This window comes from Oncorhynchus mykiss, chromosome 26 (genome assembly GCF_013265735.2).
Source record: "Oncorhynchus mykiss isolate Arlee chromosome 26, USDA_OmykA_1.1, whole genome shotgun sequence".
NCBI lineage: Eukaryota > Metazoa > Chordata > Actinopteri > Salmoniformes > Salmonidae > Oncorhynchus > Oncorhynchus mykiss.
In genome coordinates, this window is record NC_048590.1 from 41,647,115 (window position 1) to 41,665,177 (window position 18,063).

The following is an 18,063-nucleotide window of genomic DNA, read 5'->3' on the forward strand; positions in this document are numbered from 1 at the left end:
CACACTAGCAGGCACACACATATGCACACTCGCACACTCTCACACTCTCACATACACACAGACATGCATAAACACACACATAGCACACAGGTGGTGTGGGTTATAAATACCAAGAAATGAAGCATGGATGAAACACATCCAGTCTTTCCAGACTGGCCTCTGTGTCAGTGACCTCATGAGGAGCCCATGCTCTGATCGTCCCAAATGTCATCCTATTCCCTATGTACAGAAGTACACTATCTTTGACAAGAGCCCAATATCAGAGGAGACCTGTGACCTCTAGTGGCAGGAAAGAGGAACATCATAACTGGCTCTATGGATACTTGGTCTTTGTTCCAAATTGCACCCTATTGCCTATATAGAGTACTACAGTACTTTGGACCAGGGCTCCCTGTGTAGGGAATAGGGTGCCATTTGTACTATCTGTATTGCTGTATAGCTGCTGTGTTTAAGTGTTCTTTCACCTTGTTGGTGATACTTATTCAAGCCTTTCTACAGAGCATATAGTTTGGGGCCAATAGGTAGCATGGTGCTTGTAACGCCAGGGTAATGGGTTTTATTACCAGGACCACCCATTTGCAAAATGACTGTAAGTGCCTTTAGATAAAGGAGTCTGCTATTAGAGTCTGCTGGCATCTATTATTATATTAGGACATCAGATGAGCGATGATACAGATGATGAGGAAGTGACACTCAGTATCTTACCGCACACCCCCCTCCCACACACACCCCCCACACACACCCCCAATGATGAGGCTGATACAAGTAAATAAGTTCTCTTTAATATGATTTATGTATCATCAAGTGATTTGAGAGGCTGGATATGACACACATCAACTTCATCATCCCAGACACCCTAGACCCACTCCAATTTGCATACCGCCCCAACAGATCAACAGACAACGTAATCTAAATTGCACTCCACACTGCCCTCACCCACCTAGATAAGAGGAATACCTGTGTGAGAATGTTGTTCATTGACTACAGCTCAGCGTTCAACACCATTGTCCCCTCAAAGCTCATCAGTAAGCTTAGGACTCTGGGTCTGAACACCTCCCTCTGCAACTGGATCCTGGACTTCCTGACGGGCCGACCCCAGGTGGTGAGGGTAGGCAACAACATATCCACGCTGATCCCCAACAAGGGTGCCCCTCAGGAGTGTGTGCTTAGTCCCCTCCTGTTCTCACTGTACACGCACGACTGCAACACCATCATCAAGTTTGCTGACGACACGATGGTGGTAGGCCTGATCATCGGCGACGATGAGACAGCATATAGGGAGGAGGTCAGTCACTTGGCAGTGTGGGGCCGGAACAACAACCTCTCCCTCAACATCAGTAAGACCAAAGAGCTGATAGTGGACTACAGGAAACAGCGGGCTAGCATGCCCCCATCCACATCAACTGGGCTGCAGTGGAGCGGGCCAAGAGCTTCAAGTTCCTCAGTGTCCAAATCACTAAGAACTTAAAATTGTCCCCTCAGGAGGTTGAAAAGGTTTGGCATAGACCCTCTAATCCTCAAAAAGTTATACAGCTGTACTATTGAGAGCATCTTGACTGGCTGCATCACAGCTTGGTATGGCAATAGCACCGCACTCGATCGCATGGCGCTACAGAGGGTGGTGTGGACAGCCCAATACATCACTGGGGCTGAGCTCCCTGCCATATATCAGGACCTCTATATCAGGCGGTGTGAAAGGATGGCCTGGAAAGTCCTTAAAGGTGCCAAGTCTGACACCAACAGGCTCCTGAACAGCTTCTACCCCCATGTCATAAGAATGCTAAATAGCTAACTAAATAGCTAACAAAATGGCTACACAGACATGAGTTGATCTTTGTATTTTATTTGTATTTTTGCGCTGTCTTTATGCACACTCACAGGGCCCTACACACTACACACACTGGTACTCCAACACATATACAAACACTCACTCCATCATTTGCTCACACACACATAATCTGCAGATACATTTATACTGACTAAACGCACGCACATCCACTCTCCTACAACACCGGAGGCTGCAGAGGGGAGGTCTGCTTTTAATAATGTCTGCAATGGAGTGAATGGAATGGAATCAAACACATGGAAAACATGTTTGATGTGTTCGATACCATTCTACATTGTTATTGATTACTGCATTATTGGGGTTAGCGCTTGCAAGAAAGGCATTTCACTGTACTTGGAAAACGTATTCAGAATATGTCAGTACATTTGGCTTACATACTGTATAATAAGGCTACATGAACAAACATGGAAACCATAGGATGACATTCAGCAGAAATTATACAAGGTGGGAATTCCCACTCTGTTAGTATACTATATACATATAACCATAGTAACAAACACATAACAGTTCATTCAAACTGTAACACACACATACACACGTATTTAGCGATTTAGCTCGTCTGTGCACAGTATGTGTCTGTGTGTTCAAGGGTGTTATGCTGTGTTTGTGGGAATGGAGTAGAGTGTTTGGGCTGCAAGAGGGATAACATGCATGAAGGGCTGTACATGGATGTGTGCCATGGGAAAAATGTGTATAAGCGAGAGAGAGAGAGAGAGAGAGATGGAGGAAGAGAGAGAGAGGGGAGAAAGAAAGAAAGAAAGAAAGAAAGAAAGAAAGAATGAAAGAATGAAAGAATGAAAGAATGAAAGAATGAAAGAAAGAAAGAAAGAAAGAAAGAAAGAAAGAAAGAAAGAAAAGCCAGGGTATGGAGTTAGTTTACAGGGCCCAGGAGTCAATGGACCACAGGAAGAATATGATATATACAGTAAATGTATCCAGCGACAGAACAGAGGAAGAGTTGTCAGGCTAATGAGAACCAGGGCCTTTTGAATGTTATATTATGTTTGTGCGTGTTTTTTTTTCGGTTCCCGGGGTCATTTCATTTCATAATGTGTATCTGAGTTATTGGCCTTCAAGCAGTCAGAATTGTGTCCCGTATGACGTATAATGTTGTACCGCCGCTTTCACCCCAGCTAGCAATGAGGAATCGGCCTAGAAGCAGCCTCTTCCTGGGGGTCGGAACTGATTGAATCGTCCTAGAAGAAGCCTCACCTGGGGGTCGGAACTGATTGAATCGTCCTAGAAGCAGCCTCACCAGGGGGTCGGAACTGATTGAATCGTCCTAGAAGCAGCCTCACCTGGGGGTCGGAACTGATTGAATCGTCCTAGAAGCAGCCTCACCTGGGGGTCGGAACTGATTGAATCGTCCTAGAAGCGGCCTCACCTGGGGGTCGGAACTGATAGAATCGGCCCGGATTCAGATGTCGGACTCAGCCCGGAATCAAAATGAATGACTGCACAGAATTGGCCCAAGTAGATCGGGCCATTTCCGTCTATTGGAATTCAGCTGTCTTTCCCAGCATCTTACCAGAATCCTCCCAGAAACGGCCCGATGCAAATTTAAATAAATCTATACAAAATTGCCCGATTTAGTAATTTTAAATATTATTAGTATACATTTTATGTTTTTTTGTGGATGGGTATAACTTGTGTCAGAGGAAACACCAAACACCTGATGACCGTGTCAGCGTGCATGCGCCTAGCCCGCCACAGAAGTCGCTACAGCACAATGGGACAAGGACATCCCGGCCGGCCAAACCCTCCCCTAACTCGGACGATGCTGGGCCTCATGCGTCTCCCGGGCGCGGCCGGCACGGGTCTCGAACCAGCATCTGTAGAAACGCAGTGCGCGAGTGTTGCAAAATAAATGTACATATACATGTTATTCAATCATTGCACCCGCACTACTCGCGAGCGCTAATGAGCATCTGCGTTGCCAGGCGCTAAAATAGAAGTTGCTTCTATTTGTGTTGCAGAATGCGATGCAAGTCCTGCCTCTCCCATCTCCTCAATGACTTTTAGATGCATATACCCACGTGCCATCTCCTCATTGGTTATACCCACATGGGTGATTGAAAGATGAGCTGAAGTCAGTTGTGGTAATGCACCTTACATGCTGACCACACCGCTTGCGTCGCCAAATAAATACATACATGTTATTCAATTATTGCACCCACACTGCTTGTGCACGCCAACGAGCGTCTGCGCTGCCAAGCGCTAAAGTAGAAGTCAGTTCTATTTGTGACACCGATAGCAGTGCAAGTCCTGCTTCTCCCATCTCTTCATTGGTTAATAGAAGCAGTGTCATCTCAATCACGTGGGTGATTGAAAGATTAACTGAGTTTGGTTGGTCGTCGTGGTAACTATGAAAGTTAGATCCCAATCCAAAGGAAAAAAAGCCTGGAAGGAGGAGAGATGACTAGAAAAGACTCGGTTTACCGTTTTATGTGTGGATTAATTGTCGGAGTAGAGGACCTTGTGCATTTCAGGTAAAATAACAACTCAACGTTTACAGTTGAAGTCGGAAGTTTACATACACCTTAGCCAAATACATTTAAACTCAGTTTTTCACAATTCCTGACATTTAATCAGTAAAACCAGTAAAAAATTCCCTGTGTTAGGTCAGTTAGCATCACCACTTCATTTAATTAACCTCAAGTGTAGGGGGCAGTATTTTGATGTTTGGATGAAAAACGTACCCAAAATAAACTGCCTATTTCTCAGGCCCATGTAACACTTGTCTTCGTCCTCCTCTGACGAGGAGTAAGAAATGTCAGAACATTGCGCTGCATGGTAAGTGTCCATATTGTATTTAATATGAATACTGAACACTTGAACAAAAACAATAAAACTGCAAAAACGAACAGTCCTGAACAGTGAAGCAAAACACAGAACAGAAAATAATCACCCACAAGTCAAGGGTGAAAACAGGCTACCTAAAAATGGTTCTCAATCAGGGACAACGATTGACAGCTGCCTCTGATTGAGAACCATACCAGGCCAAACACAGAGATCCCAAATCCTAGAAAAAAGAACATAGACTGTCCACCCCAACTCACGCCCTGACCACACGAAAACAAAGACAAAACAAAGGAACTAAGGTCAGAATGTGACAGCCCAGAATCTAGAATATGCATGTAATTGTCAGATTAGGATAGAGAACACTCTACAGTTTACAAAACTGTCAAAATATTGTCTGTGAGTATAACAGAAGTGATATTGCAGGTGAAAACCTGAGGAAAATCCAACCTGGGGGTGTTGTTTTTCCTGAAAGCTCTCTGTTCCATAGCCTGCCTTCACTCCATTTAAAGGGATATCAACCAGATTCCATTTCCTATGGCTTCCCCATGGTGTGAACAATCTTTGGACATAGTTTCAGGCTTTTATTTAGAAAAATGAGCGAGAAAGATCACATCGCATCATTGTATGACTGGGTGCCAGCAGCGTTTTGCATGCGCCAACAGAGTGTTGCAGACATTTCTCTCTCTCTCCTATTGAAGAAGCTACAGTCCCGGTTGAAATATTATTGATTATATATTGTAAAAACAACCTGAGTATTGATTATAAAAAACGTTTGACATGTTTCTACGAACATTACGGATACTATTTGGAATTTTCGTCTGCGATGTCGTAACCGCTCAAGCCTGTGAATTTCTGAACATAACGCGCCAACCAAATGAAGGTATTTTGGATATAAAAATAATGTTTATTGAACAAAAGGAACATTTATTGTGTAACTGGGAGGCTTGTGAGTGCAAACATCCAAAGATCATTAAAGGTAAGCGATTCATTTTATTGCTTTTCTGACTTTCGTGACCAATCTACTTGGCTGCTAGCGGTATTTGTAATATTTTGTCTACTGAGAGAGATGTCCTTACATAAACACTTGGTATGCTTTCGCCAAAAAGCTTTATTGACATCTGGCACGCCAGGTGGATTAACAACAAGCTAAGCTGTGTTTTGCTATATTGCACTTATTATTTTTTGTAATTTAATTTGAATTTGGCGCTCTGCAATTCAGCGGATGTTGACGAAAATGATCCCGCTAACGGGATGGGTGCATCAAGAGGTTTTAAGCATGTGAAATGTCAGAATAATAGTAGAGAGAATCATTTATTTCAGATTTTAGTTATTTTATCACATTCCCAGTGGGTCAAAAGTTTACATAAACTCAATTCGTATTTGGTAGCATTGCCTCTAAATTGTTTAACTTGGGTCAAACGTTTCGGGTAGCCTTCCACAAGCTTCCCACAATAAGTTGGGTGAATTTTGGCCCATTCCTCCTGACAGAGCTGGTGTAACGGAGTCAGGTTTGTAGGCCTCCTTGCTCATACACGCTTCTTCAGTTCTGCCCACAAATGTTCTATAGGATTGAGCTCAGGGCTTTGTGATGGCCACTCCAATACCTTGACTTTGTTGTCCTTAAACCATTTTGCCAGAACTTTGGAAGTATGCTTGAGGTCATTGTCCATTTGGAAGACCCATTTGCGACCAGCTTTTTCTTCCTGACTGTTGTCTTGAGATGTTGCTTCAATATATCCACATAATTTTCCTCCTCATAATGCCATCTATTTTGTGAAGTGCACCAGTCCCTCCTGCAGCAAAGCACCGCCACAACATGATGCTACCACCCCCGTGCTTCACGTTTGGATCTTGTTCTTCCGCTTGCAAGCCTCCTCCTTTTTCCTCCAAACATAACAATGGTCATTATGGCCAAACAGTTCTATTTTTGTTTCATCAGACCAGAGGACATTTCTCCAAAAAGTATGATCTTTGTCCTCATGTGCAGTTGCAAACCGTCGTCTGGCTTTTTTATGGCAGATTTGGAGCAGTGACTTCTGCTTTGCTGAGCGGCCTTTCAGGTTATGTCGATATAGGACTAGTTTTACTGCGGATATAGATACTTTTGTACCTGTTTCCTCCAGCATCTTCACAAGGTCCTTTGCTGTTTTTCTGGGATTGATTTGCACTTTTCGCACCAAAGTACATTCATCTCTAAGAGACAGAACGCTTCTCCTTCCTAAGCGGTATGACTGCTGCATGGTCCCATGGTGTTTATACTATTCTACTATTGTTTGTACAGATGAACGTGGTACCTTCAGGCATTTGGAAATTGCTCCCAAGGATGAACCAGACTTGTGGAGGTCTACAATTTGTTTTCTGATGTCTTGGCTGATTTCTTTTGATTTTCCCATGATGTCAAGCAAAGAGGCACTGAGTTTGAAGGTAGGCCTTGAAATACATCCACAGGTACACCTCCAATTGACTCAAATTATGTAAATTAGCCTATCACAAGCTTCTAAAGCCATGACATAATTTTCCGGAATTTTCCAAGCTGTTTAAAGGCACAGTCAACTTAGTGTACGTAAACGTCTGGCCCACTGGAATTGTGATACAGTGAATTAAGTGAAATAATTTGTCTGTAAACAATTTTTGGAAAAATTACTTGTGTCCTGCACAAATTAGCTATCAACAGCAAGCTAGCTAAATAGGTCAAATTAGCTAGCAACTGCAAGCTAGCTAGCTAAATTGCCATAAATGTTTAATGCTTTTTGAACCTGTCCCAAAATTAATAAAATTGGTTCAGAGTTTGTTTTGATATTTGACATTTCAACAATATTTCACATTTGATGTGGAGGGACAAAATTAATTTGCGCACAGTGGCGCACGGACAGTTTGGGTACGGTGTTATTATGAAAGTTAGTTGCCAATCGCCATATAAAGTCCAAAGAAGAAAAAGCCTGGATGGAGGAGAGATGACTAGAAACAATTCAGTTTACCATTTTATGTGTGGATTAATTGTCAGAGTAGAGGACCTTGTGCATTTCAAGTAAAATAACAACTCAATGTTAATATCCCAGGAAAAATTAGCAAGCAACAGCAAGCTAGCTGGCTAAATAGGAGAAAATAGCGATATATAATTTTTGCGATATTCCTACCACGAGAAATGTTTAATTTAACAGACGGTCTAGCACATTTTTCTTATTTGTCTGTCTCTTCAGTCCAGGGTGCATTGCATGGTGCCGTTGCCTGAGATATTAGAGAAAGGATGTAGGAATCTCATTTGGGCTATGAATGGTGGAACGTATAACACCCCACCCAGCAGACTGTCAACCAATCGTGTTGACGTTATCCATGCTGCATCACGCAGTTGCTAAACGCAATCTTTTCTCAAAGTCAGGTTATGAGTCGAGAAACGTGCATATTTTCCTCGCAATTAAGTAATGTCACGATTCCAACGCTATACACTATTACAAATATCAAGTTAATTATCTCACATCTCGGAAAATATTTGTAATGTTGTACTTCTTGTTGACAAAATTCATGCTCATGTTGGGTTTTTGAGCTAGCACCCAATTCACTCCATGAAGGAGAGATCTCCTTATCTCAGAATCGCCCAGAATGCACAGCGTGGCACGTTGACGTACATGGTCAACATACATGGGCGACATGCACAATGTGATTCCAATGGAATTTCCCATCTCCTCAAAAGTATCTCTGCCGTTGACTCAACTCTGTGAGGCACATCGATCTGCAGGTTGAACATGGTGAGATTGTAGACTCCTAAATTCATAGTGCAATTTGTTTAGGCGATTTTACAGCTTACTAGCTACTTCACATGCTGACATTGTCTTTGGTATTATTGTGTGTAGCTACGTTTGCTAGCTAGGCAACCAGCCCATAGAGAGAACAGTGCATTGGGGATTTTGTAGTCAACTCGAGCTGCAACAGACACAACATTATTCATATTATTATATTATAGTATTATAGTATTATTATAGTATTATTATATTAATTATATTATTATTATATGTTGCTACCAATCTTATTATAAAGCCAAAATTAACATTTGTTCACAAAAAAATATTGTTCTCTTATTTAACACTGTAATTTATAGGAATGAGTGGTTTTGGGTGGATTTTTCCTTTAAGTAGACCATAAAATACATTTTAAATGGTAAATGGCCAGAGAGAACTATCTTTATTTACTGTATATTTGGTCATGGCAGATAGGATGTTGTGTTGTAGAGGGGAAAAACATATTCCTGATAGCTACTCATTTAATACTGTCTACAGAGCCTAATGGGTAAGGGCCAGGATATCAGATGAGCATTGACAAGGATGCTGATGAACTGACACTCAGTATCTTACCACACATTAGACAGTCTATAAATACACATGCAGGCACGAACGGACACATACAGACACACACACTAGCCCTCCCAGGCTCACTCCCTGGGACGGTTACCAGAGTTGATTGATCTTTCATTGATTGATTATGATGTTGTCTCTTCCTGATTTAACTCCAGCCTGAATGAGTAATTTATGTTACGTGAACTGAGTGAGGAAATATCTGATAGGCCCCCTGAGAAAGACCAATACATGTCACAGCCAATCAGTAGCAGCCTGTTTGAGTAGTTAATTACTCTTCCTCACCAACGACAGACAATAATTCAGAATGATTTGATTCAGGGGGTTTTACAGTTGACAAAGTCATTTATATGTTGACAAGTTTGATTTAGATTTTATTTCAAGTTTGAATGAAGCCGATTAAGTTCAAATAGGTTTATTATGACCAGACTGATGTTCAGAATATGCCAATATGTAGACAACATGGAAACCATAGGATGACATTCAGCAGAAATGATACAAGGTGGGAACTCCCTCTCTGTTGGTATGCTATAATTAATTCAAACTGTGATGCACTTGCAGACAAATTCAAACTGTGACACACTCATGCACTTGCAGACAAACACACATGTACCCAAACTCACATGTTCGCACACGCACACATATACGTACACACACACACCTATCCACACCCACACACAAGTTTGGTAGTCTGACATGCACACACACAAATGTTAAGTATTTACATTTTTTATATGAAAGTCAGTGATATCTACAGGAGTGATGATCAGTGGGGCTGAGTTTTTACCTCCGTCAATAAGACAGGGGCCAAAATATGGATAAAGTTTCTCAGTAAAGGTGTAGCCAGTGAAAGAGTAGATATGAGACCTGGCCTCCACATTATAGAAGGAGACCTGGCCCTCCTTATAATCCACAAACACCCCCACCTTCTGGGGCTTCTCTCTCAGGGAGAGGGGTATAGAGAGCTATATTCTAAATGTGTGTCTCTGGGTCTATGTGTTGGCTGTGGTTAGTGGTGATGTGAGACTGCTGGGACAGGCAGGAAACAGAAACAGGAAACACCATAGTCCTCCTGGAAAGGGTGGCACACATCCCATTACACACTGCAAAGAGGAGAGGAGAAAACACACCCACTCTGTCCCAGCCTCCAAAACAAGAGAATAGGCATATCTACAGTATGTCATCCAAAAGGTGATAACTCCAGTAGGATGGATAAAAGGTGATAACTCCAATAGGATGGATAAAAGGTGATAACTCCAGTAGGATGGATAAAAGGTGATAACTCCAATAGGATGGATAAAAGGTGATAACTGCAGTAGGATGGATAAAAATATTTCTGTTCAAGGTGAAAGCAGATTTACTTTTTGTATTTTGAGTGGGCTTGGTTTTAACGAAGCGTTGGACCTTTTTCTTCGCAACCTTTGTATCAAAGTCTATAGATAAAGCCTGTGGGCTTGTTTCTTAATCAAGCGGGCCCTGGATAGGTTCTCGAGGGAGAGCGGGAGAAATACGATTTTCAATGTCCTTGCTAAGGGTGTTAATTCCTGCGGACCTGGTGTCTGGCAAATCCCCATCTAGTCTTTGTGACTTATCTTTTACCCTTTTCTCAAATGTTTCTCGCCTTCGTTCTTCACATAGTCTACGTTTTGATCGTCCTTTAACCCTTTGTTACCCTTGTGCTCTGACACTGTGTGGGTTGGGTGCAGGAACGTAGCGAACAGGTCGATTGTAGCGGTAGTTGTTTCGATGGCGACATACTTCACAGTTATTTCGACCACAGTGGTTATTGGATTTGTGGTTTCGTGGTAGAAGCCATTGTTGTGCATCATCTTTCAACGCTCCAATACCTGATAATGCACCCTCTAACTGGAGTGAGTGCTCCTGGTCAAACTTCAAAACCGAGTGGTCAGGGCTCTTAGCATTGTTCTTTTGAAACATAAAAAGCTGTGCTTGCAAGCTCTCTGAGTTGTAAGATAGGCAGGCCAACATAGGCTATAGGGCCCAAGTAGGAACTGAAGGTGGGATACATGTTCGACAGAAACATTTGTTTGAATGGAAACAGCTCTTCCATTCCTGTTTCAGTGAGTAGGCCAAAGTAAGCTGAACAAAGCCTATGACAGTAAGCTTGTGGGTGTTCCATACAAGCTTGTTTGACAGTGTTAGCCAGAGAGCTATCGTGCTTGCGATTCGCAGAGCCGCTGAATTCTAATTTCAAAGTTTAGCGTAATCGCTGTTGTAGACGAATTAACCTCATCAAGTGTCTATTCGACGTTCGCTTCAACAGGTCAACCCTGTCAGAACCCGTAGTATCGCAGTATCGTTTGGCTGACCAGGAATGGGGTCAAAGGTAGGGAAACAGTACAGATGAAGATGAAAATGATCAGGCCTATTGTACATTTTCCTATAGAAATGATTGTTGAAAACTAGTCTAGGTTGGAACTGTTGCTGTTATAATACAATAATAATTGTTATTCTTAATCAAAAAGCCTGTGTGTGATCTGTTATTCATCTGTGTGATGTGATCAATCAGTTTATTCCAGTTCAGAATGAAAATTATTTATTGTATTTTAAAACATCTTAGGGCTGAAATCCCGTTAACGGGATCGATATGACAACGGCCAGTGAAAGTGCAGGGCGCGTCTTATACCGTTTTAAAGATAAAATTCTCATTAATCCAGCCACAGTGTCTGATTTCAAAAAGGCTTTACAGTGAAAGCACCACAAAAGATAATGTTAGGTCACCACCAAGCCACAGAAAAACAGACATTTTTCCAGCAAAAGATAGGAGTCACAAAAAGCACAAATAGAGGTCAAATTAATCACTAACCTTTGATGATCTTCATCAGATGACACTCATAGGACTTCATGTTACACAATACATGTATGTTTTGTTTGATAAAGTTCATATTTATATCAAGAAATCTGAGTTTACATTGGCGCGTTACGTTTAGTAGTTCCAGAAACATGTATGTTTTTAATGGGGGAAACTAAACATTAATACATATTTATATGGATATTTAATTTCATTGTTATTTGTTTTTGTCTATGTTGCATTTGTTTTAGGCAATAAGGGCAATGAAATGTACTTGTCGCGACTTCCGCCAAAATCAGGTCCTCTCCTTGTTCGGGCGGCGGTCGGCGTCGCCGGTCTTCTAGCCATCATCGATCCACTTTTCATTTTCCATGTGTTTTTTCTCGTTTTTTCTCACACCTGGTTTCAATTCCCTCAATCACTTGTTGTGTATTTAACCCTCGTTTCCCCCCATGTCTCTGTGTGGTATTGTTTATTGTAAGTGCTTGTGCACGTGTTGATTGGTACACGACCTTGTTATACCTTGTTATTTTCATGCTGTTGGTTTTGCTATTAAACTGCTCAGGCTATTACCAAATTCTGCTCTCCTGCATCTGACTTCCCTGCCACGCACCCCTTACAGTACTGATATTTATGTATAGTTGCATATTTTCCTAATCTTGGGTCCCAGGAGAACACAGAATTTATAATTTGGGTCCAAAGGCAGAAAAAGTTTAGAGTACTGATTTTGGACATGTGAGTGTTGCACTTGCTCCTTTCGGTCTCAAACGTATCTGTCATTGTTTGCAGATAGAGGTCTTGAGTATGGAGCGAGAGATTCGGTGATGAGATTTCCTCCGCTTGCTTAGAAATCAATATTTCCATCTTCATCACCTGAGTTATCTCATCATTCATTTGGTCAGCAACTTCAATGAGTTCTGCTGATTTGTCATCCAACTTAGTCATTGTGTTCATTAACTGATCGTCTTTGGTCTGCAGCATTTGGAGGAGAACATTGTTACTTTGAGTAATGCATATAGGCTGAATCAAAATAGAAGTGTCATTCTATTTTAGATCCCTCACAGGGGTTCCAATTATGTTGTGTCTCTGACTGATTAAATTATATGACATGCTATTTTATCAAATCGATTACCTAACGTTTAATTGATTATGTGATTGAATTAAACCATGCAACAATTAAACCATTAATAACCTGGGGCACCACGGAAGCATTCATTTATATAGAGCAGTTATCTCCAGAATCCAATCTCTTGAAAATCTGAAGATCTTTAATATCAATAGCAGTCAATCATTAATCGTCAACTTATTCAGTCTCATTCGGATGGTCATAAAGTACTGCACGAACCCTGGCTAACAAGTTGAATTAGCAATACACAAATTGGTGTAATTATTTATTTACTAAATACCAAAATAATCACACAGAATTACATATATATACACAGGATCGATAATACATCGATTACTAATCATGTCATGAAAATCCCCTAGTGGGCTAACCCAATATGACAGCTCGTTACACAAAAGAAGGGGGTTGGGTTTGAATGAAAGAGCGGGAAGATGGAGTGACAAAGGGATTGGGTCTCTATCGGACCTTGAAAAGCTATTCTACCGTAAATACAGAATCTTATGTATTCTAATAACCTCCCATTCGGTGAAGAAAAATGCAACATATATATTTACTCTGAGCTGCCCTTCGATAGATGGGTCGAAGATGGAAGACTGGTTTGCCCAGCAGAGATCGCCATTGTCCTTTGAAGAATATTTCTGGTCGTAGTGTTGTAGAGCGGATACGTTAAAGTACCCTGTCGTTCTTAGGAGATTGTCTGTCCTTTCCTAGGCCACATACGTTTACAGCTGCAGCTGATAACTTGAAGTCTAGGATGTATCACTTCTTCAGTAAATAATCGTTCAATGTTCATACTAAGTTGCCATAATCAGCTTATGCTGGTCTAGTCGAAATACACCATTTCAGTGAGGTGATCATCACCTCCATATTGAAATTAGCCCCGCGTCATTGGGAACTAAGGTTAACTTCCGTCAATGGACTTTTGTACTGGGGGAGAGAAGGGCGTGTTTCATAGTTCTCAACCAATGTCTGTTCACTTGGGCGTGGCCACTGAGTGAGCATAGTTTACGTATGAAAACAATTCTCTCATTTAGAAGTTAAAATTACATTTCATATTTTCACAAATAGTTTCATATTTAATTCCATGTGAATCTGATAACTAGAATGTGTAGACTTTCCAAGATACAATTTATGTCATCCTATCATCAGATATAGTGTCCCAGACAACAACTGATCTGACATCATATTCTTTAAGTACCAACGAACACTTCAACTGGTTGAGATAGGGAACTATTGTTCCATTCCTCTGCCTTTTGATATTACCATACTTTCTCTGTGGTAACATAGGGCTTTCCAAGATTCCATTCTGTAGAGTGGAGAGAAAAGGGGGACAGGTATTTATGGGGGGGGTCATAAACCTCACCCAACAGGGCAAAGTCATGACAGTAACACACACACTTGCACGCACACACACACACACGCACAGGCACACACACACAACCAGTATTTCAATGTTTGATATAAAACAGTTAGTCAGTGACACCTACAGGCGTGATGACCTGTGGGGCTGAGTTACCAGTAGCACCAGAATAAAAGAATGGATAGAGTTTCTCAGTGAAGGTGTAGCCAGTGAAGGAGTAGATATGAGACCTGGCCTCTACATTGTAGAATGAGACCTGACCCTTCTCATAATCCACAAACACCCCCACCTTATGGGGCTTCTCTCTCAGGGAGAGGACGACAGAGGGGTCAGTTAAAGCCTTGTATTCTTTAAACCTCAGCCAAACAGTCCAGCATCCATTCTCAGGTTTCAGGCGAATATACTTCTTCCTGTTGATGGACTCTCTGGCCACTCCTAAAGTCCACCCATTCTTCCCCTCCACCTGCACCTCGTAGTAGAATCTCCCTGAGGAGAAACTCTCCTTTCCCAGGACATAGGGAACAATATCAAACCTCTTTGGGTTATCAGGGAGATTCTGTTTTATGTCTCCATATCTAACTTGTTTCCTGTCTTCAGACAGGATGAGTTTGGGATGTGCTGTATCAGGATCTAGAGTCACATCCACTGTGGAGAGAAACACACACTTTTAGAATAAACAAAATAAACATAACAATATGGGGGACTGCATTTTACTGCTCAGTACATTACTGTAGACATATGTAGCCTATAAGTTATTATTGATAACAGCATAAGTATACTGTAGATGTGAATGTGTGGTCATGTTATTTCAAGTAATACCAGTATGTGAATATATTAATATTCATGTGAAACTCTAGTAGGGCTGGGCAATATGGTCAAAATATCATATCACAATACTTAAAATAAATTGACGGAATGACAGTATTTTATGCTTTTGAATAATTAAAATAATTTCCACAATGCCACGTAGGGCTGCACGATATGGAAAAACAATCTATGCTTTATTTTTAACCGAATGTTGCAATTGTGATTTGACTTGCGATTTAGAGAAAAATACTTTGCTGAACTGTTGGAATCAAGGAAATAAAATGATTATTCCAATTCAATAGTTGGAATATAATAGTGGTCACTTTAAATACAGTGTTTGAAATGACAACAAATGAAAATGCCAGGGAGGAGTTATTGTGACACGGTAGGAACCAAAGTGTTGACAAATGTTTCCTAGGGGACTCTACAATCTTTGGATACATTGCATGTTTTCGTTAGCTACTTCATGTAGCATACATATTCTTGCTTTGCTTATTCCTCTTTGATTTAGAAGAAACTGTTGTGCAAAAAAACATGCAGATATACATCACCGGTCAAAAGTTGTGACACACCTACTCATTCAAGGGTTCTTCTTTATTTTTAACTATTTTCTACATTGTAGAATAATAGTAAAGACATCAAAACTATGAAATAACAATTATGGAATCATGGAGTAACCAAAAAATGTGTTTAAAATGAAAATGTATTTTAGATTCTTCAAAGTAGCCACCCTTTGGCATGATGACAGCTTTTTTTGTACACTTTCTCAACCAGCTTCATGAGGAATGATTTTCCAACAGTCTTGAAGGAGTTCCCATAAATGCTGAACACTTGTTGGCTGCTTTTCCTTTACTCTGCGGTCCAACTCATCCCAAACTATCTCAATTGGGTTGAGGTCAGATGATTGTGGAGGCCAGGTCATCTGATGCAGCACTCCATCCCTCCCCTTCTTGGTCAAATAGCCCTTACACAGCCTGGAGGTGTGTTTTGGGTCATTGTCCTGTTGTAAAACAAATGATAGTCCCACAAAACCCAAACCAGATGGGATGGAGTATTGCTGCAGAATGCTGTGGTTAAGGGTGCCTTGAATTCTAAATCACTGACAGTGTCACCAGTAAAGCACCCCCACACCACCTCCATGCTTCACGGTGGGAACCACACATACAGAGATCTGCATACTCTGCGTCTCACAAAGACATGGACACATTCGACCATGAAGGCCAGATTCACGGACTCTCCTCTGAACAGTTGATGTTGAGATGTGTCTGTTACTTGAACTCTGTGAAGCATTTATTTGGGCTGCAATTTCTGAGGCTGGTAACTCTAATGTACTTATCCTCTGCAGCAGAGGTAACTCTGGGTCCTCCTTTCCTGTGGCGGTCCTCATGAGAGCCAGTTTCATCATAGCGATTGATGGTTTTTGCGACTGCACTTAAAGAAACTTTAAAAGTTAACATTTTCCGGATTAATTGACCTGCATGTCCTAAAGTAATGATGGACTGTCGTTTCTCTTTGCTTATTTGAGCTGTTCTTGCCATAATATGGACTTCATAATTTACCAAATGGGGCTTTCTGTATACCTCTCCTACCTTGTCACAACACAACTGATTGGCTCAAATGCATTAAGGAAAGAAATTCCACAAATGTACTTTTAACAAAGGACATTTGTTAATTGAAATGCTATCCAGGTGACTACCTCATGAATCTGGTTGACAGAATACCAAGAGTGTGCAAAGCTGTCAAAGGCAAACTTGAAGAATCTCCAATATAAAATACATTTTGATTTGTTTAACACTTTTTTGGTTACTACATGATTCCATGTGTTTTTCATAGTTGACGTCTTCACTATTATTCTACAATGTAGAAAATAGTACAAATAAAGAAAAACCCTGGAATGATTAGGCGTGTCCAAACTTTTGACTGGTACTGTAGTTCTACACCATTACTGGGATTATCCGTCTGTATACAGTAGCTAGTTACGTTTGCTCTGACTCTGTACATTTATTAGCTAGCTAACATTAGCGGCTAACAAGATTTAGGCCCAACTTGCTTAGAAAATACAAACTAGCTGTTTACAGATGTAAGAAACAAACGTATGGTGTAATTATAGAACGCTAGTGTATTTATATTAATAAGAAGCAAAGTGAAAACAGCATCGTTGTCATTAACATTGTTGCACATAGTGCATTGATGCGGAGACTGAATGCAGTTGACTCTTGGTAAGAGGAACAACAAATGCGCTCCATGAGTGACAGGGGGCGGGGCTAGGTCTGTGTGGAATGCGACATGGAGAGAGAGAGCGGAGAGAGATGACTCAAATAGCGAAGTAAACTATAAAAATGGACGTAACACACGGCGTATCACATTTAACAAACCAAACAGTCAAATACCGTTATGGAAAGTAAAGTTAAAAAAAAAAAAACTTTTTCGTGCATCAATACCAGAATAGTGTAAAATACGGTATACCGCCCAGCCCTAAACTCTAGGTGGGTGGACTGGAGAGTACAACAAACACACTGACCTGCATGTTTTCTGATGGTTTCAAGTTCTACAATATAAACAGAGAGTGTCAGATTTAGGGGATACCAGAAACTATGGTAATGTAATATTACAGTAGAGTATACTGTGTGGTGCCCTTGGAACACAATGACACATCTCCTCTTAATCTCTAAACCTTATTGATAAGGTTCGGGGCCAGAAACATATCCAAAGTGACATGGTGTAAAAATACATCCCTCTACCATAATATAGTATACCTTAAGCAACAGAAATATGATATGAAATATATTTTAAATACAATTCAGTATCATTCATTTACCTGGACAGCCCTTCACGTTTACTAAATCTGTGGGTAAATTAAACATTAAACTAATTAGAATTTTTGCTAATTAAAATGAGAACATCTTGAAATAAATTAATAAAACAATATCATTCTTTGTGTAAACATTTCCATAGCAGTGA

General features: G+C 40.9%; 1 protein-coding gene across 1 annotated transcript; it reads right to left on the minus strand.

The window, feature by feature from the left end:
* Positions 1-13,187: 13,187 nt before the first annotated feature.
* LOC118944424 (butyrophilin subfamily 2 member A2-like) lies at positions 13,188-17,966 on the minus strand. Its single transcript, XM_036963626.1, has 3 exons — positions 17,921-17,966; positions 17,624-17,776; positions 13,188-14,940 (listed from the first exon to the last, which is right to left on the minus strand). Exons 1-3 carry the CDS (start codon positions 17,964-17,966, stop codon positions 14,405-14,407), a joined length of 735 nt encoding a protein of 244 aa, XP_036819521.1. The 3' UTR covers positions 13,188-14,404.
* Between the last annotated feature and the right edge of the window lie 97 nt (positions 17,967-18,063).

Coding starts and splice junctions, on each gene's coding strand:
- LOC118944424 (XM_036963626.1), bottom strand. CDS start 17,966: ATGTTTAATTTACCCACAGATTTAGTAAACGTGAAGGGCTGTCCAG. Junction 17,777..17,920: donor AAACGTGAAGGGCTGTCCAG/GTAAATGAATGA, acceptor CTTATCAATAAG/GTTTAGAGATTAAGAGGAGA. Junction 14,941..17,623: donor AACCATCAGAAAACATGCAG/GTCAGTGTGTTT, acceptor TTCTCTCCACAG/TGGATGTGACTCTAGATCCT.